General features: G+C 36.1%; 3 protein-coding genes across 4 annotated transcripts; all 3 read right to left on the minus strand.

The window, feature by feature from the left end:
* Positions 1 to 1,909: 1,909 nt before the first annotated feature.
* On the minus strand, positions 1,910 to 3,691 carry LOC113291575. The gene has a single exon (XM_026541097.1). It carries the CDS (start codon positions 3,689 to 3,691, stop codon positions 1,910 to 1,912), a length of 1,782 nt encoding a protein of 593 aa, XP_026396882.1.
* Positions 3,692 to 7,544: 3,853 nt separating this feature from the next.
* Positions 7,545 to 9,346, minus strand: LOC113286247 (heat stress transcription factor B-4-like). The gene is made up of 2 exons (XM_026534913.1): positions 8,714 to 9,346; positions 7,545 to 8,599 (listed from the first exon to the last, which is right to left on the minus strand). Exons 1-2 carry the CDS (start codon positions 9,002 to 9,004, stop codon positions 7,700 to 7,702), a joined length of 1,191 nt encoding a protein of 396 aa, XP_026390698.1. The 5' UTR covers positions 9,005 to 9,346; the 3' UTR covers positions 7,545 to 7,699.
* Positions 9,347 to 11,118: 1,772 nt separating this feature from the next.
* LOC113289527 (BOI-related E3 ubiquitin-protein ligase 1-like) lies at positions 11,119 to 21,281 on the minus strand. 2 transcript variants are annotated; one of them, XM_026538797.1, is made up of 10 exons: positions 21,109 to 21,281; positions 20,933 to 21,012; positions 20,554 to 20,828; positions 19,805 to 20,269; positions 18,048 to 18,137; positions 16,212 to 16,403; positions 16,035 to 16,118; positions 15,446 to 15,559; positions 12,538 to 12,662; positions 11,119 to 12,205 (listed from the first exon to the last, which is right to left on the minus strand). In XM_026538797.1, the coding sequence occupies exons 1-5, from the start codon at positions 21,177 to 21,179 to the stop codon at positions 18,132 to 18,134; spliced, it is 897 nt and encodes a 298-aa protein (XP_026394582.1). In that variant the 5' UTR covers positions 21,180 to 21,281; the 3' UTR covers positions 11,119 to 12,205; positions 12,538 to 12,662; positions 15,446 to 15,559; positions 16,035 to 16,118; positions 16,212 to 16,403; positions 18,048 to 18,131. The 2 variants fall into 2 exon arrangements, with proteins under 2 accessions (XP_026394582.1, XP_026394581.1); XM_026538796.1 differs by lacking the exons at positions 11,119 to 12,205; positions 12,538 to 12,662; positions 15,446 to 15,559; ... (1 more) ...; positions 16,212 to 16,403; positions 18,048 to 18,137 and adding an exon at positions 19,006 to 19,235.
* Positions 21,282 to 23,115: the final 1,834 nt, after the last annotated feature.

The raw sequence follows: 23,115 nt of genomic DNA on the forward strand, positions 1-23,115 counted from the left end.
ATAGGGTAGCCCTGACGAAGACCTCTTTCACTGGTGAAATAACCCTCAGCTTGGCCATTAATAATAAGCGAAAAAGAGGCGGTCGAAACACAGTTCATAATGAGATCATGGGTCTTGCCAATAATACCAAAAACTCTCAAGCAGTGGCTTAAAAATCTCCAACTCACTTTATCATAAGCTTTACTGATGTCAATTTTAAGTGCAAAAGCACCTATTATAGAAGAAGAATTTTACATTGTATGAAATATCTCTTTTGCAACTACAATATTGTCAATAATCATTCTTTCAGGTATGAAGGCTGACTGTGCATTATCTACTAGATTATTTAGATGAATTCTCAGTCTTTGTGCAATAATCTTAGTGATAACCTTGTAGATGACATTAGTGAGGGCAATGGGCCTAAAATCAACAGGCAGAGAGGGGTTTTTTACCTTTGGGATCAAGCAAATATTAGTATGATTAAGTCCTAGGGGAAGCGACGTAGAAGCAAAGTAAGTTTTGATAGTTTGAGCAACTTCTTCTCCGATATGGTCCCAACAACGTTTAAAGAAAACAGCCGGCATCCCATCAGGCCCCGGAGCTTTGAGATTCTTCATTTTCTTCAGCACATTCCAAATCTCTTCAGTTGTGGGAGTTTGAGCAAGCAGATCATTGTTGGAAGCATCTAGTTTGATTGGAGCTTGGAACTGGATAGTGATGTTATCTTCGTTAGGGTCTCGCTTGAATAGATTAGAGAAGTGATCAACCAGATAAGACACTACACCATCAGCATTTGTGAGCCAGCTTCCATCAGTTTGTTGTAGAGCTGCAATCTGATTTTTCCTTCTTCTTTGAGTTGCATCAAGATGAAAAATATGCGTGTTTTTATCAACATTGGGGACCCAGTTCACTTTGCTCCTTTGCTCATAATATTTGTATTGTAATTGATGGAGAGACTCAATATTATCACACATTTTTTTCTCATCCTCTCTGATGTCTCTCAAGTGATCTTCTTTTTGGATGTTGAGAAGTTCAGCCTTAGCGTGTTCCATGTCCTGGAAGATGTTCCCAAAGGATTTCCTGCTCCACTTGTTTAAAGCTTTACCAACTGCATCCAGTTTACCAACAATATTCACCTGCTGAGTGGACCAAGCATCAATCACCACATCTTTGAATTCTGGGTGCTCCATCCAGAAATACTCAATTTTGTTCGTAAGCTTTCTCTTGCGTCGATTTTCCCTATGAGTATTAACCATAATTGGGGCATGGTCACTACTAATTCTAGGTAGATGAAGAATCCCAGTATCCTTGAACATGAGGAGCCAATTTGTAGTGCACATAGCTCTGTCTAGCCTCTCATATATAGGCTCTGATAAGGTAGCTCCATTCGACCAAGTAAAAGCTGGGCCAATATAACCCAAATCAACCAAACTTCTGTCTTGGATGAAATCCTTAAAACCATTGTTAGCAGAATTAAACTTTTGACTACCACCATGCTTTTCTGAACTGGAGCAGATACCATTTAGATCACCCACCATACACCAAGGATTCTGAATCTGAGCAGTGAATAGGGAAAAATTGTGCCAAAATTCATTTCTTTTCTGACTACTAGGAGGGCCATAGACACAAAATAAATCCCAATCACTCTCTAATAGGTTATGAATACGGCAGTGAGTAACATTTGTATTGGAACTGAGAATTTCTAGGTTAACAGAATCATTCCACAGAATAACCAGACCTCCACTTCTACCAATTGCAGGAATAAAATTGTAGTTGTCAAAATCTAATGAAGAAAAAAGCTTGGTTGATTTTACCTCATTCAGGAGAGATTCAGAAAGAAAAGCAATTTGGGGATTGTAAGCCATGAGAAACTCTTTAAGATTACGGACTGTCGAGACGTTTCCCAGCCCTCGACAGTTCCAGGAGAAGATTAACATTGGACTTGTGGCTGATTTTGGGCAGCCACCACACCCTTTTGAGAGTTAACTGTTGAATGAGTCTTCTTGATTGGAACATCAATATCCATAGGACAAGCATGCCTTTTAACCCCAATTGAAATCTCTTCATCTTTCTTTTCAGTGCTTCCTTTCGAATTAATCCTTGCTGATCTCTTCGAACACTTATTCTTCTTCTTCGTTGAATCCGTAGAAGAAACTGAGATAGATGAGAACTCATCTGCCTCACTTGATTTCAAAATTTCTCCTCGCTGAGTGAAATTCGAATTAGGTTTGGTATTTGGGTGTGATGAAAGGAAAGGGGTTGAAATTGTCTGCAACTGTGATTTATCGGGTTTTAACATTGGGATTCTTGGATATATTATGAGCTGGGCCTTTGAACCATTTTCAGAAGCTGGTAATATAGCCGACTTCATCGAAGCAAAATTACCTTCAGTATTTCTCGTACTTTCACTGTCTGTAATTTTCTTTGATGGCATCTCACAGCTAATACTGTTCTGATCAACCATTTTACTTGGATCATGTGACTGCAGCTGGGAGTGGTTTTCAGGCCTTACAGTTGTGCTTGTGTTGGTGGCATACAGTTCTGTAGCTGCAGCATTTTCATTTGTCTTATAATTGACATGACTATCAGCCTTACCTTGCTCAGGGTACATCACCTGATTTCCTGTAGATGTCGACACCTTGTCATCTTTAGATAAACTTATGTTTTTTAAGACCGTTGCAGTAGACGTCAAGGGCTGCCTGCACTTTTCAGAGTACCCTAAATTAGTTGTTTCCCCAATGTTGCTTGTAGTCATTCTTAATGCTGCCAAATTAAGTTGTATCTGACTGGGAGCATCCTTGCTACCGTTGATCATTTTCCCTGAGATTAACGGCCCCTGAGCATTGGTGTTAGATTTCTTCACTTGATGAAGATCTTGAGCTGTTCGTATGATTCCTGGATTTTTTTGCTTGATAAAAGATCGAATTTCTTCGTTATACCTGGCATATGTCTTGTCATTCATCTTGTAAGCAAACTCCTCCGGACTGAGATTTGGGATCTCTTCTAGCTTTTTTGATAGATGTGGACACTGCTTCATAATATGCCCAAAGTACCCGCAAAAGAAACACAATCTAGGGAGTTTTTCATACCTGAAAGTGATAGTGATCTTCTTTTTCGATTTTAGGGTAATAATCATATCTTTAGGCAGAGGTTTAGTGATATTCAATCTAACACGTACCTTTGCGTATTTACCCCGTTTAGATGCTAGTTCAGAGTCTATTGGATATGGATTTTCAATTTCCTTAATGATATTGAAAACTTTTTCTTTGTTCATCATACTTAATGGTAATCCATGAATATGTATCCAGAAGTAAACGTATTTGAAATCATAGTCTTCTATAAGAAATTCTTCTTTGCATCTTTCCAGTAGCATTAGGTCTTCTTTTACAGACCATGGAGTGCCTTGTAAAGCAGTTTCCATGTCGCATAAAAACTGAAACTTTGCATTGTAGTACCCACTTCCAATATCTGTGATCGAAACTGCACCAGTGGGTCTCCAAGCTTTTGACAGGACTTCGTTTAGAATGTTTAGATGATACTCTTTCCCAGAGTTGAACTTGAAGAGCACGTTTTTATGAGTATCAAATGAAGTTTCTTGCGCATCATCATTGTCATCATAACTGTATGTGTGAGGTTCCTCCATAAGGTTATTCATACGGTTGATGATGTCTTCAAACTCAGAGTTAGGGTTACCTTGTGAAGTTGAAGCCATGAGAGAAACAACCAAGCAAAAAAGAGAAAAAAAGCAGAAGAGATAGAGGAGAATAACGAAAATAACAAATCATACATTGATTAGATAAAACCCTAATGGGAGATATAATCCATCAATGGAGATGGAGAAAAAACCATCTAAGCAGAGGGAGAGAGCAGCGTGAAACGAATATTTGATGAAAGAAGAAAGCAAGAGATGATATTGTCCATATCATTATCAGAGACTACTAAGAGCGTCCACAGTGGTACGATCAAAACCAAAGATCAAAGACCAAAACAAACGATCAAATTTGAGTTTAGTCTGTAGTGTCACGTTAAGGCAGTGGAGTATATTTAGTCGGGCGGATGTATAATCCACGCTTGCATGTGGAGCGTTGGTATAATCTTCGTTTGGGCCGGGCGGAGATATAGTTAACGCTGGTTGTGGGGCGTTGGTAAAGAATACGCTTGTTGTGGGGCGTACATATATTTCACGCTCGAAGAAGGGGTGTTTGTATAATCTACGCCTGGTGTGGCGAACGTATAATCAACGCCTGAATGAAGCGTGCGTATAATCAACGCCTGTTTTGAGGCGTACGTATAATCAACGCCTGTTTCAGGCGAACGTATAATCAACGCCTGTTTTGAGGCGTACGTATAATCAACGCCTGTTTGAGGCGTACGTATAATCAACGCCTGTTTCAGGCGAACGTATAATCAACGCCTCATTCAGGCGTACGTATAATCAACGCCTCACTCTTCTCTCAGGCGTACGTATAATCAACGCTTGATTTCACTCAGGCGAACGAAGGAATCAACGCCTCATGACAGGCGTACGTATAGTGTTGGACTTCTGGGAGGTGAATGGTGATGGTCATTAAATTGTAAAAAAAATAATTAATAAACCCCATTAACTTAGTTTCAAAGCATTAAAAAAGAAAAAGAATGGAGTAGCTATTTTATAAAGTAATGAAATTGAGCATATTTTTCTTATTAAAATAGAGAAAAGCAGTACATAGGAAGATATAGAGGAGTTGTTTGTTTATGTTATGCTATTAGTTTAATTAGGAACACAAAATCTATGTTTAGTAACAATGATTAATGGAGAGATCACTGTAAGTAAGTGTGTATTTTGAGTTTTCAACTACCATTGCTTTTAACACTTGAACAAACTTTATTTTCATTTATAGAGTATCAAAAAAGCAGCAAAAAGATGTTGTATGTTTAAGTATTAATGGGGTTTTCATTTTTGTACTGAAACTTATCTTAACTTATGAGTTTTCCTTATTTGGTTATTATCAGTTTGGGGAAAAGAAGAAGATAATGGGTTGTTCAGTGGGTAGTGAAGAAACTGTAATGCAGTGGGAGAAAACTGAAATGGAAGATATTTCATCATCTCAGGAGAAGATTTTCGTTTCAGTTAGGTTAAGACCTTTGAATGCTAGAGAGATTGGTAAGAATAATAATGATGGTTCTGATTGGGAATGTGTTAGTGATAATACCCTTATATTCAAGAATAGTATTCCTGAAAGATCAATGTATCCAACTGCTTATACATTGGGTAATTATCCAAACACCTTATCTTCATTCATTCTTAATTGTGCATTTTTTGGTTGTTGAAGTCTTTTGTTTTACTCTTAGTGTATGTTCTTTAGATTGTTAGGATTTCAAGTTCTGGGTAATTTTGTTCTTCTTTTATTGAAATTGGGCTGCTTAATTCAGTATTCGGCTTTTTTGGGTTTAACAGATAGAGTATTTCAAGGTCATTGCACCACCAGACAAGTCTATGAAGAAGCTGCTAGAGAAGTTGCTCTATCAGTTATCAGTGGGGCGTTAACTATATCAACGCCGGGATGGGGCGTTAATTATATAAACGCCTGGCGTGGGGCGTTGATTATATCAACGCCTGTCTGGGGCGTTAACTATATAAACGCCTGGCGTGGCGTTAACTATATATACGCCTGGCGTGGGGCGTTAAGAATATCAACGCCGGGCTGGGGCGTTTGTATAATCTTCGTCTGAATGGGGCGTTAATTTTATGAACGCCTGACGTGGGGCGTAAACTTTATCAACGTCCCAACGGGCGAACATTTTATCAACGCCTGAACCGGGCGTAACTTATATACACGCCTGTTTATGGGGCGGTGACTTTACGTACGTTTCACAACAGGCGTAGATTATATACACGCCCGATGCCAAACGGTGATTATACCTCCGCTCCACTATATATAGTTTTGGTCTTGGTCCCAGACCAAATATGGTCTGGAATTTGGTTTTGGTCCAGATTTTAGTCTTTACTCCATCCCGTTGCGTCTCGTCCCTGGACCATAATTATAGGTTTGCTCGTCCAGTGCAGTTGCTCTAAAGAGTTAAAAGAGACTTCTTCTTCTTTTCTTTTTCTTGTTTCTTCCTCATCAACTACAGTACACGAGTGAACAAAAATCACGTGTGATCCCTCCAAAATGCAAAAGGACAAAGTTTTAGGGTTTCTCATGTTGTAGATACGCAATCAAATGTGATTGCAATGTTGCATGGACTGTCCAAGGGGTCCAAAATATATTTCTTAACCAAATAAAAATAAAAATAGGGTTTGTGTTTTTTCTTTGCTTTAGATCATGAGAAATGATTGCCCCAACATAACATAGTATATAATATGGTTATTATCTGCATTTTTTTTTGTTTCTTTTTCTTAGTATTTTTTTGGGTTCTAAAGATATTCTATATCTACTAGTATTTAAATCTCGAGGACCTACTTCTAAAAAGGAAAAGAAAAAATAATCCATCTTAATATCCATATTCCCCTCTTTTTCTCTTCTTTTATCACTGTCTTTCCAAGACTAAGACCTTTGTTATTACTACATTTTCTTCTCCTTTTTCTCTTTAGAAATGAAGAAAGCAAGAAAAAAGAAGATACAGTCAAATACTATCAACATGATTGAGTGAGTCAATCTAGCTAATCTTTTACGTTTATAATCTAAATATATATGAGAAAAAAAAACATAACTTTTTTCATGCAAAATGAAAGTATCTTCTCGTGGAAACGAACAACGTCATGAAAAGAAGGGCTTTTCTCTCTTCTTTCTTTTAGGTTTAGTGTGAAACTAACGTTCCAATAGTCTATCTCTAGCTAGAAGCTAACATTTTGTTTGAGGGATAAAAGGAAGCAATGATGTCTTGCAATGAACAGCTTGGTTGCCGTAGGCTTACACTGAATAAATACGTCTACTTCGCTCTTTGTCGACTACTTTTTCATCAAAATTTGCACTACGTAGAAGGCTGGTCTGTTTCTCCACTGATCGAGAAGACCGAGAATATATATGCATGGAGATAGAACATTCACAGCTTAAAGCTAAAAATCCCATCCATCACAAAATGCAAACAATAATAAGTAGCTAGTAATATTTTTCATGATTACAAGCTTAATTAATGGAGAGCAGTGAGTACGCTTTTTTGAGCTAACTTCATGGAGCCTACTTTAATTAGTTCACAGAGAGACAGTATAATGAGTTAGCTCACCTCTAGCTAGCTAGAGAGGGATGGTCAAATGAAAAACCATCATGACTAGTTGACTACTTGTGTCTTGTGATGAAGAGAACCTGCTGATAACTTTCCTCAGAAGGCTCTGAATTAAAATCTAGCGAGCTACATTAATGGTAACTGAATGAAAAACAACAGTAGGATCCATAAGTGGCAAATGTTTGGTGTGTACGAAAATCCAAAAAATTTAGTGTTGTCTTGTTAATTTCAACTTCATCATCATTGTTCGTTCAGTATATATTGGATGGTCAAGCAAGAAACAGAATAAAAAAAAGGTGATGAGATCAAATTTAACTTGGAATATATATACACTAACACCAATGCACACAAACAACCGTACATGCATCACCATCATTCAAAAAACCTAGCTACTTTTTTCTCTATGACTACTAGCTAAATAAGAAGAACTAAAAGAGTTGAAAGATATTATTCTAATAAGTTCTAACAAGAACCAAAATAAAATAAGGCAAATTAATGAAGCAAGTAACATCTTCTAGTATGAAGAAGGCATGAGATTTAAGCCTAAATCATTCTTACTCAACATTGACCTTGACTTGTTAATATCCATATCAGATGGAGGTTCTGGATGTAATCTTTTCTTTGATGAGTATAGTGATACACCAAACAGCTTTGTTTTACTACTACCATTGTTGTTGTTGTGTTCTTCAAGCATAGGTAGAGAAGTACTACTTGTTGTGTTGTTTGTAGTGGCGTTAGGGCTTAATGGAACCTTAAAATGGTGCTGTTGTTGTTGTTGATGATAATGAGATTGTTTTGGTGGTATGGGTTGTTGTGAATTAAACCCTAGGTTTTGGTTTTGGTAATTTTGAGGTTTGTTTTGGACAACTAGTGATGTTGAAGTAGGGTTACTAGTGTTGTTATTAGTGATAACAAATGGAGATGGTGATGAGTATGAATTACTAGGATGAGCTGCAGGCTTCACATGGTTCTGAACAAAATAGATGATATCATTGTAAAGCTTCTTCATATGAGCCAACTCTGATACTAGCATTGAATTACTTCTCCTCAGTCTTTCATTATCTTCTGATAATGCCATTATCGAACTCGTGTTGCCATTACAACCACCTCCATTCATATTGAATCCTCCTCCACCTCCAGCAACATGATACTGATAATGACTTTGAGGAGATGATAATAATAAGGGATCAGCTGAGTCACACCAACTTACTTGGTCATCTGAATTATCATCAGATGGAGATATACTCAGTCTATTAGTGAATGGGTTATAGAAACCAGACCCACCACCATTAATAGAAACTTGTTGAGGTTGTGAAGTTTTTCTTCTGTGAATCTCACATAATAAATGTTTCTCTCCTTTTCTAAAGAACTCATTTGCAAACTCCCATCTGTCTGGTACTATCTTTCTAAAACCCTGGAAAAACAAACACAAATTCATCAGCTAAATCATCAAACTATATGTATGAACCAGTTAACTCATTAAAACACCTTAAAAATGAAAGAGAAGCTAGTATTTTTATATACGTACATAGGTATTGAGCTGCCTAACAAAGCTTGAGAAGTTATTGTGTTTGAAGTAGTTAGGAAGAAGATCACGAGCAAATTCAGGTGGACGCCAAACGACAAAAGTAGAATCATCTTCACCCCAGGAAACAACATGATCAGTATTTGGATCATCAACAAGCTGGTAAGTTTTAGTAAGAAATGGAGCTGGTACTGACTTGTTTGAGTCTAATGCTAACAATATACTTCCACCTTCACATGATGACGAGTTATTCATCATGTTGTTATTATTGTTACTGTCCAACATAAGAGCCATAGTTTTTCTTGAAAATATAAAGAAGAAGAAGAGAAGGTTCAAAAGAAAGATGATTTTTGTATGTGTAGAAAACTTAGAAGAAGCAGTAGAAGTAGAAGAAGAAGAAGAAAATGAAGAAGAAGAAGAAGAAGAAGAAAAAGAAGAAGATGGAAGGTTTCAGAGTGAGAAAGACAGACAGAAAAACTCAGAAAGAAACAGACAGAGCTAGAGAGAGAAGAAGAGAGTAGAAGGTGCTCTAATGAGTTTGAGGATAGAAGGTAGAGATTTGAAGGGGGTTTTGATGGGTAAGTTTGAGAGAGAAATGATGTGGTTTTTGAGGAGAATGGTTTTTTTTTAGTTGGTTTTGGGGTTTATGAGAGAGAGAATATGTGTGTCTGTATGTTCTGTCTATTACTGTGAAATGTGATGTATATATTAACTAGTAGGAGAGACGAGTTTTTCAAGATAAACCCGTGACTAGTCTTCTGCGCGCACAATCACTTAAAACCGGGGTGAGGATATCTGTGTGTGTGATGCGGTTGTAGTGCATGCCTATAGAGGCTCTCTTCTTCACTCGCATATTAAACTCCTATCCGCTCTTCTTCGTGCATCATCCATCTTTATTTAAAATCTATGAAATTTAATACATGATGAAAGGTCTCCCTCAAATCTTCAATTTTAGAAACTTCATGTGCTTCATTATCTGAGGTACCTTTACTTCACTATCACATTTTGTGAAAGTCTTACTAGTCCTATCTGATTTGGAACAAAGATACATATCAATTTGGTCTAGGATCTATTATATATCTTCTTAAATGAGTACATATCTTGATCGTATGGTAGTAGTACATTACTGTAGGTCGGAGGCATATTAATTAACTGGTTTCCATAGGCCCGGAGTTGGCGTTAGTAATTTTTATGTTCCGCATTATAATACTTAAACTGCTGAGGGGATAGAAACTTGCAAGCTGCAGAATAGAGATGAGGCGAAATGAGATGCAAGAAATTTTGTTTGCTTTGAACAATGTGCAGGATTAAGTAGTAGGTGGCAGGGATTTAAAGCCTGCCATTAAAAAGGACACCATTTTCTTCTTCCATCTCGTTTTCACCTTCTAAAGACCTCTGGCTCTTCTTCGGCTATGATATATACTGGCGTTATCATCATCATCATTTCGTTTCATTTATATCAAATCACATCACCATAAATATATATTCCAAAGTAAGTTCAAACTTCAAAGCTCTCTTTATACTTCTCCATCTATCTTAAATGTACATTCCTATTATTCAATACTTATTCTCAGTAGTCCACTCAAGTAACCTTTGGGTATTTGGTCGTCGCTGTTCAGCTTATTACAGATTACTAAAACAAGCTACATATTTATCTTCTCCCCATGCACACAAACATACTCCCTCTAGGTAGCTAACTAGCCTCTGCTGCTAGTTTTTATAAAGCATGCATAAATAGGCATCTAGATAGTTTTTTTTTGTTTCTTAAAAAAGTCATGCAGTACACATTGACCACTACTAATAATCAGGTCGTGGTTGAATTATTGAGCCCAAAAGTTTCATTAATAATATTTTTGGAGTAAAGTCCCCCACTGGTGATATAACAGATGTACTCCCTGCTCCCTGGATGATGATGATGGTGATCTTCAAACTGGAGCACTGAACAGTATCTCAGTCGCACCTGAAAATACTCGACTTTTCCTTTCTTGAATTCAGATGAAACTCAATCATGACTCCATACTCTCAAACTTCAAAGTTATCAAACCCCAAAACTAGTTATCTCATCATTCGAATCTATCTATCAACTAAATACACGTACTACTTTTTGAGGTAACTTTTTCTTTCTTAGTCATGATCATCATTTATGCCAAAGCAATATTGGAAAAGTGCCCGTTATTGAGTGTGCGTTTAAATTGCTAAGAATTCAGGTAAAAAAGATCACTCTATTTTAACCATCAATCAGTTGACCGTTAGTTATGGACCTTCATATAAGTGGAGTAGTACCCTAAAGCAATAGACTCTGCCTAACAAGAAGGTTTGGATATTAGGGAGTAAAGCAATTGAGCCAATCCCAACAGTTCCCAAATCAAGACTCGGTAATATTATGAAATTATGAATGAATGCCTAGCCTTCAATTAAGTCCCAATATCCATATCGCTGCTACTACTGCTGAAGTGCTTCCTCCATGTATGAAATATATAGTATCTTCTTCCAAATCTTTCTTTGTTCTTTCCTTCAATTAAGTTCTACAAGGAAAGCAAAACTATTATACGTGATTAACAGTTGTGTTACTCGTCGCGAGTGTTAGACCCATGTTGCTGGTAGGGCAGTTCCTTTGTACCGTTGGGCATTAACTTTTTCTCTTCAGATGACATCCTTCTCGTCATAGATAGACAGTCCTTGGCGCCCATAACAGAATTCAATACTCTCTTAAAAATCATTCAAAATCCTTCCTTGTACCTGAATACTTTCACGGGCATCTAGTACGTCTCTTATTCATTTGTTCATGAAATAGGGACAGATTCCTACTGCACATATTAAATAGTCAGAGCACGTGGATATCAGTTTGAATTCTGAATCCAACATCTATGAACACAAATCAATCTCTCTCTCAACGCTCCTTTGTTCTTTCACCTCTGTATTAACCTCCTGTTACGTAATTATACCAAAATCAAAGGGAAAATTGACACACTCCGTACTCCGCAGGACAATAATTTGCTAGCACAACAGAGTTAACCCCAAGAATGCAGCAGTGTAAGTGTGTAACGACGAATAATGCATGTGATTATGAGTTAGAAGTTTTATGTATTAGTGTGTCCACTGTGTCAGTTTCAAGTCCCAATATCCATATCGCTGCTACTACTGCTGAAGTGCTTCCTCCATGTATGAAATATATAGTATCTTCTTCCAAATCTTTCTTTGTTCTTTCCTTCCTTCCTTCCCTCCTCTCTTCTCTTCTCTTCTACTTCCAAATTTCCAATTCAAAGTTCAAACCTCTCTCTCTATACACTCAGCACTAACAAACTGCAAAAAAAATGAAAATGGGTGCAGCGACTGACATGGAGAGAGACAGAGTTTGAATGTACTGGATTTGTTTATTAGAAAACGCTCGTGATCTCTTCTTTCTTGTAGTTTTCTTAAATATAATGGAAACATATTTTCAATTCACTATCCACTTACACCAGATGACCACTTTTCCCCCACCCACCTTCGTCCCTACAAAACAAATTTAGTACATACAGAAGTCAGGACCACTTCATCATCCAAAATTATATGATAATACTAGTTGATCAGTTAACTAATAGACTTGGGGTTAAACGCTCATGAATTAGCAAACTCGGAGATAACTACAACAGTTTACTTGCCTGTATACAGAGGTAAGTCTGAAGTTATGCATGCAAACTGCTATACTATTTGTAGGCAACCAAGTATATTTCTACACTAAGTCATAAACGTCTTATGTAAATAAAACTCGTAGCTAACAGAGTGTGCTGCATGATGAAACTGGCAAGTTCATAGAGTGCACTGCATGATGATCCTATCCCTACCTGAGATATGAGTCTGGACCCAACAAAACCTTTCGAGAATAGTCTTTGGCTCACAGGTTGTCAGTATTTTTCAGTCATCGGCAGTTCCAACTACGGAGAGCCCCACCACCACGGCACTACCACCACTAGCCATATATCACCAAACACAAACAAAAGAAAAAAAATTAAGAAAAGCTCCACACACTGAGAGAGGAAGGAAGAAGATTCTGTTCCAATATTTAGATTGAGAGATAGAGAGACATGAACCCCACATCCAATCACATACTGCTCATCCATCACTTAGTCACACACTCACATCCCGCACATGACCACCGCCAAGATTGTCTTTTTAAAAATAATTTATAATACGACATAAAACTTAAAAGTGAATCCAAACTAATGGTGTTCTCAAGGAATAAGACATACAGAAGATTTAAAATCAACACACATATATTTGGATCAAAATGAGAAAGGACACAATGATCTGGGGACATTTTTGTATTTTAAATATGTACAAGAGAAATGCAGAAGTGCAGCAGAACTATCTCTTCGAAAAGAATCAATCTTCCTCTCTCACCCTCCTGGTTCTGCTTGCTTCTTCTCTCTTCTTTTAAAATCTGTTTAACAAAACGACAATCTACAGAGGTTCTTCTTCTGTCTTTATTTTTCACTCTCTTTTGTCTCTTCCTCTAACCCCTTCACACTCCAACTGCACGGTTAGAAGCACAACTCTTCCACTTTCTATTATTTTACACTAATATGATAATAACAATGGGTACTAATAGCTACTTTCTCTGTCTAGAAAGATATGAAAGGTTCGAGCAGTACTTCTTCAACTGCATCACACAACAAATTTTAATGGGTCACGAGGAAATAGCACTACCCTGATGAACAGAACAAAATACAAAAAGACAAGAACATTTTTTTGTCTTTGTAGTACTTGCTTACCACTACTACATGACAATTGCTACCCTTTTATGTGATTAACAATGACCATTTCAATCCTGATACAACCCCTGTAATCTGGATAGATCGTTTTTTCTTTCATTTTCATGCAAACCAACAAAAAAAATTAATCTTGGTTATTAGAGCTTAGAGCTTAAAGCTTAGAAGTCAGAACTACATCACCAAAACAATAGTAATTCAAATCTAGGTTAGTGTTACTAATTAACTATATATTGCCTGGTGAATTATTCTTGTCCTAAATCCCTTGTTATAAGAGCTTAATTACCGTTCACTGGAGTTCTGCCCTAGAATAATATGTTTCTTAATTTCGGTTTAGTAATTTATAGGGTAAACTGATAAGATTCGACTACTGTCCTTCTTCGAGAAGAGAACTATACAACTCAAATTGCTAATCTCCATCTTTCAAAACTACATAAAAATAATGGAAATGTCTGTTGTGCCTCTTGATAAACATTTGTTTAATTAAGAGAAACAAATTTATGTTCTCTAGATCTGCTGATCACATCAGCTAACCACTTGCTTTTGTTGTTAATAATTCATTAATCTGATCTATGAAAAACACAATAAACTATATTTATGCATGAGAAAATCTCAGAACAACCACATGAAACCAAATCTCTTGTTCCATCTACAGCTCTTAAAAAGATAGATAACTCTTACTCTTTCTCGTATATGCTAATACCTTCCTCTGACATTGGTAAAACAATGTTGACTTATTTGGAAAGTCATGGTACTATTTGTAAACTAGTTCCATTTTCTAGTGATGAAAATCTAACCAAACAAGCTCAAATGAAAAAGACTATGATTATAATGTCGGTGCTACAGGTCCTTGAGCCAACATATTAGACCAATTAATGCAACTTAAAAGTAGTTCTAGAATCAAAAAAATTAAGAACTAGTTGATTGATAGATATTACAGCTAATAATAGAGCATAATCAGGAACATCATCAAAATTTTATTACTAAAGCAGGAAAAGAATTGCGAGGGCGACAAGAATAAACACCCACGAATGAATGCTAAGACTTAGCAAGATTAGTTGATAACAGTAATTAGTCTCCTATCAGCAAAGAAAAATAAAAAGTAAACAAATTTTAACGAACACTTTCGACACATTAAAAGAAGAGAACAAGAGGTGTCTTTTCTCTATAATCCTTCTTTTCTACTAGTATATTTTAACCCCCACACTTTTTTTTTCTGAAAGACACCCCCTTTCATTTCTTAAACAAAACTATAAAGCGACTCGAAGAAAAGATTCTACAAAGATATGTGTTACTTTAGTTGACATGCATATTCGTAATTCATGCACACCCTCTCTATGAATGTAAAGACATGGCTTTAGGACATCTTATTTGAGCAAAACTGTGGGATGATATGGATCATATCAAGTGGATAGGATTACTCTACATACCAACCTTTGCAGTGAATGTATACAACAAACGTGCGCCCGTGTGTGTGATTAAGAGCTAATAAACATAACTAAACAAAACGTGTGGTGGGTAAATGTCAACAAAGCAAAGAGATTAAAGATATGAGTCATTTGGTGGTTCGTATATTTTTCTTTTTGGTGTATGTTAAGAAGAGCGAGACATAAAGGCTGTTAGATCACATGCATATCACCTTATTTTCTTCTTCTTCTTCTCTTCTTTTATGTTACTTCCTAAAATAAGCACTAAACTAAAGAAAGAAAACCTAAAAGGGTCCCACCCTTTCAAGGCTGTTGTTACTGCTCAATCCAAGGGATCAATTTTGTGAGAGATGAAACCCAGACCACCTTCCCCTTGTTATACCATCATTTCATGCAACATTAAGGACCCGCCACCTTCTCACGTCCATTAGTCCTAAAGAACTTATCTTTTAAATTCTCTTTTTAATGAGACCTTAAAGTAATGTTCTAATCTTAATCAATCAATAAAGCATGAAATTTAATTATTTAGACATGATCAGGAGAAGATTGATTGATACCTCTGTAACTGTTCAATGCCTATATGCTCGAGCCATCTGATCTTTGATCCTGCGGTTATCATCAAATGGAGGTAATCCTGCTGAAGGCCCAAAAGAATATTTGGGACAGTATACCTACAAAATGTTAGTATAATAATATATTAAGACAACCTAATTAGTATAGCTACTTTTATTAGTAGGTTTCAGGATAATTCATATTTATGCCTGTGTCGATTCACCCAAGGATACTAGCCGACATTGGCTTTATAAACAATAGAGAAAGGTAATGTAAATACAAAGATTGAAGAATCTCATCAAGTTGGATGATATTCAGGCAAGATGCAAATGCATGGAATGGTGAATAGTGGTGATAGTACTCGATGCATTTGAGAGTCTTAGTTTAATCATGCATTGTATGTGCAATATATTCTATGTATTGTTTAATCATGCATATTGAATTCGTATATGAACGCCTAGCTTAGAAGGAAGCACATTTCAATTAAATTCATGACATGATGCTTTTGTGTTTTGGTTACTCAGTAGGGTCTTAGTTTGAAATCATGGCTACACTAACTTATTATGTTTTAAGGCTCCACTATACAGTACTTACTTGTCTTGGATGACGGACGATCAATTTTCTTCACTAGTCTACGCTCTGCATCCACCAATGAACTCGTTGCCCATTTTTAAGGACCTACATTACATGCAGATATCAGTATGATTGATTGGTAAAATCAAGACTTAAGTTAAAAGTATATACTGTGCTGATGCTAGGTCAAAAATTAACCTTCTGTGCCAATAGGCCTTGAAATTTCAAAAAGGTAAATTATTCATGCACACATGCGCAGCAGGCCGCAGATGGGCTTTTTGAAACCATTAACTACAGCTCCCAACAGTGTGCATTACGTTAATTGTGCTTTGATGACTGGATATTGAATCAAAGCTGATCTCAATTATTAACGTGTATAGGCATCAATTACTGCATATTCACATGAACAACTAATAAAACATTTGCTGCAGAAAGGAAAAGCAGAAAAAAGAAAAAGAAAGGGAACAAATGATTTCAAGTGAATTTTATCACCAAAAGATATAAACCCAAACCAAAAATAATTCCTGATGTACAAGCATCTGTTCTGACAAAAAATAAATGGTGGGAAAAGGAGCCCACCCCGATATGAGAAGCTTTTACAAAGAATGAGAGGAGAAGAGGAAGGAATGATTGAAATGAAGCCAATACTTTATTAGTACTTGCAGAATAAGTGTCGTCCAACAAATGATCTAACTCTCTATATTCTTTTACCTGAAATGAAATATCTTGACTTCGATGATATGTTTATGAAAAAAGGAGGAAAAAAGAGTTAGACATGGCAGGCAAGACCATGTGAAGGTTCGGTGGAATGAGTTTGATGGATGGTTTAGTGTATACAAAATATACATACGCACAGCAAATATCTTGTATCTCATTAGAAGGGATTGAATGCTTAATCATGTACTATATTGATTGTAACTGGTCTCGGCTAATATAGATCTCATCCACCTAAGAAAAATGGATATTAACTCATAACTAGCGGCAAAACCAAAACCAAAATAAAATATTAATATAAATAAAATCTCAAAACATTTGATGTTCAAATCATTAGGACAAATAATGCAAGATATAAAATCAGCTGAATTAAAGTTCTGCAGAAAGAGGATCCTTATGGATAAAACACCTTCTCATGATATGTTTTAACTTATTATGTTCTACTTTTACTGTTTGTGTAGATGCTGTTCTGTTTGGTGGGTGTAAAATAAACATCCTCCATTTTTACATGTGTTAAACTTTCTCGACATAAAGATTTAAACCTGAAAAGATTCTAACAAAAAAAAAGACGTTTTCCAGCTATTCTGAATCGAGCATCAGGATAAACAAGAGTTTCCTCTGAAAAATCGCCTAGAGATGCATGATAGAAAAGTCTCGAGAACAGCTTATCTAAGAAAAATGCAGGCCAAAGATGACATGGATCTAAGTCCGTCAGAAGAACCAAAGAAAACTCAAGAAATTAAGAATTGGTTTATGGTTCACAAACACAGCATACATACGTGAAACAATGCAGAGCCAACGCAGTGAGTATTTTTTATGATTATGAAACTCTCTCGTGTTTGAAGTAAGTGAACCTCAAAAAGTTGAGGATGGTAAATTCCTAACAACTACAAAAATTTATGCCTATGCAAGTACGCAACTACGATGTTGGGCTTATGAACCTATACTATACTCAAAAAATACGTAACTAGTACATCGGTGTGCCAATCAAGTTTAAAGAACCATCAAATATTGCACCTGCGAAAGTTTTTTTTTTGCTTATTTTCTATCAACACCTGCTGTCACACACACACTACGTGTTTTAGTGTGTGTTTTTGTTTTGTTTTTTATCAATAATTTATGAACTTACATATTTATTATTGTCTCAAAATTTGTTACTTCAAAACAACTGAGCTTGCTTCAAAATGAAAAAACAACTGTGCGTAACAATAACAAGACATAGAGAAAGCAACTAAAGTGACTTGGGTAATGACTCTAGTATGATCAAAAGAATTCACCAAGCCCTAGGGATTCACCAACAAACAAAAAAACTTAACTTACTTTTATATGAATACGCTGAAGAATCATGAATAAACTGGAATCAGCTCCAACCGCGTCATTAACCATAACAATAAGGTCACATCATCATACCTGCCAAAGAAAAATTAAACTTTTGTGTTCATCATTTACAGTAGAAATGCATAATCATGTTATTTTAGGTTTGTTATGTTAACGGTCAAACCGAGAAGACTACTGTTACAACTGACACCATATCTTCACAGTTAACCCACTAATGCCTGGCATAGACCAACTTGGAAATAAAAGTAACAGCAGGTGCATATCACTTCACTTCCTGCGCTAAGAATCTAGTATCCCACCTACCCCTTCTCATGAAACACCAGCGTGACCCATCTGAATTCCGAAGGTGAAACTTACCAAAATCTCTTTAACACAAATAGCCCATGCTAAAGTGTCCATTTCCCTGTAAAACGACCCTAAGCAACCATATCTCGCATAGTTATACATTCGACAAAATTTACATCAACGATGAGTCTTACATGTTACAATTCTCCACCTCCAAAGAGCAATACAAACAAGATGAAGGAATACAAAGAGCATATCACTTCAGGTTACTACCACTGTCCAGAGGTCTTAGATGACATTATAGTTTACTTACTATATCAATGACTATCATTTGCATCAGGATGGCTGCTGAAAACAAACAAAAGAAATTAAACTAACATGCAGAACAGAAAAATCATACTTTTTGTGTCCTATGTACATAATGTTATGGAAGTAGTGGCAGTCTGGACGAAGCGGGAGATTGTTACAGCATTGAGTCAAAATGTAGCTTACAAGATTTCTGGTTTTTGTACAGCTCCCCTGATTTCTAGTTTACATTCAGGTAACCACCAATATCAGGAGAAAAGACCAACACCAAACAATTTGCAAGAACACTTAAGATAACAGAATACGACAGTTACAAATCAGTAAATATGAGCATGATCTAATCCGCATTTCTAGTTCCTCATCATAGAGAAGCTTTACTTGAAATCAGAATACATGTCTTGTATACGTTGATAACTTGGTATAAAAGAAGAAACACAAACAAATGAATATGAAATACTAACCTTGATCAATCCTGGACTAAATATCTATGACTATCTGCCATGAGAATACATGTCACTTAAAACCAGACCACCATGACCAAAACCAGTTTTCGTTTTCCAATATTTTCCTCAATTGGCACTGAGTGTCAAGCATTAGATGACAGTAATTAGCAAAAAGACAAATATATTAATGTGCTAAGTCTCTTTTGCACTAGTTGAGTCATGCAGCAAGACATAAAGAACTATCTCACGTTTTACATAAACATCTTAAGATGTTACATGCATATGTAATGCAAGATCGAACTCAAACCCCACTCTGCATCTGTAGTGCAAGATTGAACTCAAACCCCACCCTCAGATCTACCGAGAGATTGAGAATACAATCACAAACAACTCATTCAGTTTCAGTTTATAACAGCACAAGTATAACTTATTCTATTATTTCGAAAGCTAACCATGCCCCAAAGTAGTCAAATCAACAAAAACTATACAATTTTATTTAAAATATAAAGGGTGTTTCAACAGCAGCATTGATAACGCAAACATTCTACCAGGGACATGATATTGTTCGAAGCAAGAATGAGAATATCACTTATGGTTGTCTAATCAAAGTGGACAAGATTGAGTTACAACACTCAACCTATACCATCACATATAGACCTCCATGCCAATAAACTTCGAGATCTGACAAAGAGGACAAAAGCTGACCTTACTCTCGCAATTTTTACACAAGCATAAGTGCCTGCAAGGCAACAACAACATGCATGCTTCATTATATCCACAAACTTTGCAGGTCATCAACTTTTTCACGCCTTTGTTCTCCTTGCAAACAAGTTGGTTTATTGTCCCGCCATTGCAAAATGATGCCGTGTCATCTAATTCACTGTCACCACACCCTTCTTTGCTATCTCTGTTTTGTACAGACACTTTCTGAAGATTGATCCTAAGGGCAGTAATCATGTTCTCATTACTCTTAGCTTGCTGTTTCCAGTTACCTGCATCTACCAGTAACACTCTTATTTGCTCCTCGAGCTCAGTGTTCTTCTTGTTTACATCCTCAACCTCCATTTCTTTTTCACGAAGCTTTTGCAGGATTCTTTCTTTAACAAAAGAAATAGTTTGCAACTGGTTTGCGTGAACCTTCTTCTGGATTGTTTGCCTCAACTGCTCCGCCTATTAGTAAGAAAGGGATAAATTTTTTAGGAAACATCAATAATCTCTTAGCATTCAATAGCCTTTAACAGATACTATTGGCATCTAGACTAAGAAGCTAGAAGCGTCCCAGATAAACCAAGGTTAGGGGAACAAACAAAAATCAAATGAACTTTCCAATCTATCAAGTATTAAGGTCTAAAATTTTTTAAACAAAATGGAAGTCGTAACTCCCAAAAATGAGATAGAACCCTAGGCCGGTAAGAGCGTTATCATAAAATCGTAATAAACAGAATTCCTTTTACCTGAACTTTGATTAGGTGATCTATTTCTGCATCCTGTCTCTGCAATTCTTTATTGATCGAGTCATCCAATAGCAACGAAGATTGAAATTCTACAGAACTTTTATCATCCAAAGATAAACCTAATCCCGTTGGAACAGAACGCATTGGTAATAAACCAGTCAGAAAGTTATTGTTGTTTGTATCCAACTCCTCCTCTTTTATCAATCTCATCTTCTTAGGTTGAAAACCATCAATCCATCTTCGATCAACACCACCACCACCCTCACCACTGCTATCTGTTGCAGCATCAAATCCACCGACATAAACCATCGGCACAATCAAATTCATCAATACAAAGATCAATAGATTCTTAGAGAGAAAGATAGGGCAGAGAGATTACAATTAGGTATGTACTGCGGGAGAGATTGATCAACGAAACTCGTTGAGTCAGGCATCTGATTATCTACTGCAAATAGATTTCTAAAGAGAAAAACAACAAAATCAATCAAAAACTGAAGATTTTTTTTTTCCAGAAATCCATCACCAAAATCAATACAAGAGTTCGTTGTTTCGTACCTAAATGATGATTTAGATTGCTGATGAAAATGTTGTTGCTGTTGTTGACGATGATGAGGTATCGTGGCCATTGTTGAGAGTTGAAGAAAAACTCCCGGAAATTGAGATTGAGAGAGATGGAGAGACTGATGTGGAGAGAGAGGGGGGGAGGGGTATAAGCGTATAGTGTACGTTTTTTCTGCACTTGTTTTTATGTTCCCGAGAATCTCTTCGGACACTCTTTTACCATTTTTCACGCGGGAATCAGTTGCGAACTGATACAGTTTAAGTGTAGTGGTCCGAGTTGACTCAAGACTGCTCAGTTTGTTTTTAGTAATTAAGACCGAGTCGTCTATTTGTCAAACGGTTCCCTTTTGCCCTCTTTGTTGTTTGAGTTTCCTTTGGTATTTTTTCCACGCCCGTAAGTTTGTCTGTTTGGCCAAATAGTTCCTACTCTGTAATTCAATTCTAAGAATTTCAATCTGTGTGTTTGTCCAATCGACTTCGCAAGTAAAAGAAATTCAAGTCAAGAATTTGAATCTTTGTGTTTGTCCAACCGACTTCGCAAATAAAAAAACTAAAAATATACTCCATAAGTGTTGTACCAAAAACATTTTGGTCTTGGTTTGGTGGCGACAGGTGAGTCCTTTAACGGCCCACCGCATTAGAAATGGTTTTTTTTCTTCGATTTGGCAAATGATTTTCTTTTCTTTTTTCTTTTGCATAAAAAAAAGAAAGTTTGCGCTCAGATCAACTAAATCAAGATATTTTGGCTATGAAATGTTTCGGCACAGTTGTTATATCCCGGGTTAACCTTGATTTCTTAATATTACATTTACCTTTACAGAAAATATTACATGTTTATCATTTGGTTAAAATAAATAATTCATTTTTTTTATACAATCACTTCATTTTCATATGTGTACGAACCAAAAAAAAATCAAATTTCAATTCCATCTCTCACTTCTTCGGCACATAAAATTCAAAAATAGCTTGATACAAAATAAAATTAATGCAATCATGGCAATCATTAAAAAAATAATGAGATATCCAGATGCAGACAATCCCTACAGAGGTATTGCCGCCTCTTCTAAAAACCCTAATCTTTCAGAGCCCAAAATCCCTAATCATGCACAATCTAAAGAAGATGAAGACAATTGGTAGACTATTCAATTGTTAGGTCCGAATTGTAAAATGTATAAACAAATCCGAATAAGTTTTACCAATTTTGATAATATTTTAACTATTTGCATGCATAATCATACGACAAATTTGGTCTCGAAATTATAACCTGAAGTAGATCTTGTTCGCTGATAATAGAAATGTATCAATTCGAACTTATAGACAATGTATATGGCTCAAATTAATTTTGGAATAACATTGAGGAACTAGTGTTGGAAAACTTTATATATTTTATTTTATTTTAAACCTTTAACTAATTAAAATTAATTATTGTTTTCTCTTATGAACAGAAAATCTTTTTAGCCCAAATCGGGAAGTTCCTCTTTTTAAGTTGTATTTGTCAATTATATAAACAAATTCACTACTTTTGTAAAATCAATGGGAAAGGGGATTCTCTATTTTTTAGAGAGACCTCCAAGGGAAAATATTTTATAGTGATTTCTTTAACGTTTGCGATTTTCCTTAATGGTTTTTTCGGAGTTGCCAAGCTCAAGTTGAGCATCTACTGCACATGCTAGTAGTAGGTGTAGTAGGGTGTTTTATCCTGGAGATATCAGTCCTGTGAGGGCTATAACATCACTCTTGGGTAAAGTCGGGCGCTAATGTCTTAAGGGCAGCGTGTTGAACACGTGACTCACGCTGTTTTTCCAAAGTTTTTTCTTGTTGCTGTTGCGGAGATTTGGGGAGCTCGTCCGTTTTATCGAATCGATCACTTCCATTATAAAGGAGCTAAGTATCAATAACTTTTGCTTATTTGATTTTTTTCTTATTTTGATTATTGTACCCAACAATCTTAAGACATTAGAATTGGTAATAATCATGGATGTTAATTGTGAAGTGAAAAAC

This window comes from Papaver somniferum, chromosome 6 (assembly GCF_003573695.1).
Source record: "Papaver somniferum cultivar HN1 chromosome 6, ASM357369v1, whole genome shotgun sequence".
NCBI classification, from domain to species: Eukaryota; Viridiplantae; Streptophyta; class Magnoliopsida; order Ranunculales; family Papaveraceae; genus Papaver; species Papaver somniferum.

Coding starts and splice junctions, on each gene's coding strand:
- LOC113291575 (XM_026541097.1), bottom strand. CDS start 3,691: ATGGCTTCAACTTCACAAGGTAACCCTAACTCTGAGTTTGAAGACATC.
- LOC113286247 (XM_026534913.1), bottom strand. CDS start 9,004: ATGGCTCTTATGTTGGACAGTAACAATAATAACAACATGATGAATAAC. Junction 8,600..8,713: donor TTAGGCAGCTCAATACCTAT/GTACGTATATAA, acceptor TTGTTTTTCCAG/GGTTTTAGAAAGATAGTACC.
- LOC113289527 (XM_026538796.1), bottom strand. CDS start 21,179: ATGGCCACGATACCTCATCATCGTCAACAACAGCAACAACATTTTCAT. Junction 20,829..20,932: donor CCCGCAGTACATACCTAATT/GTAATCTCTCTG, acceptor ATGCTGCAACAG/ATAGCAGTGGTGAGGGTGGT. Junction 19,236..19,804: donor GTAAAAATTGCGAGAGTAAG/GTCAGCTTTTGT, acceptor CTTGACACTCAG/TGCCAATTGAGGAAAATATT.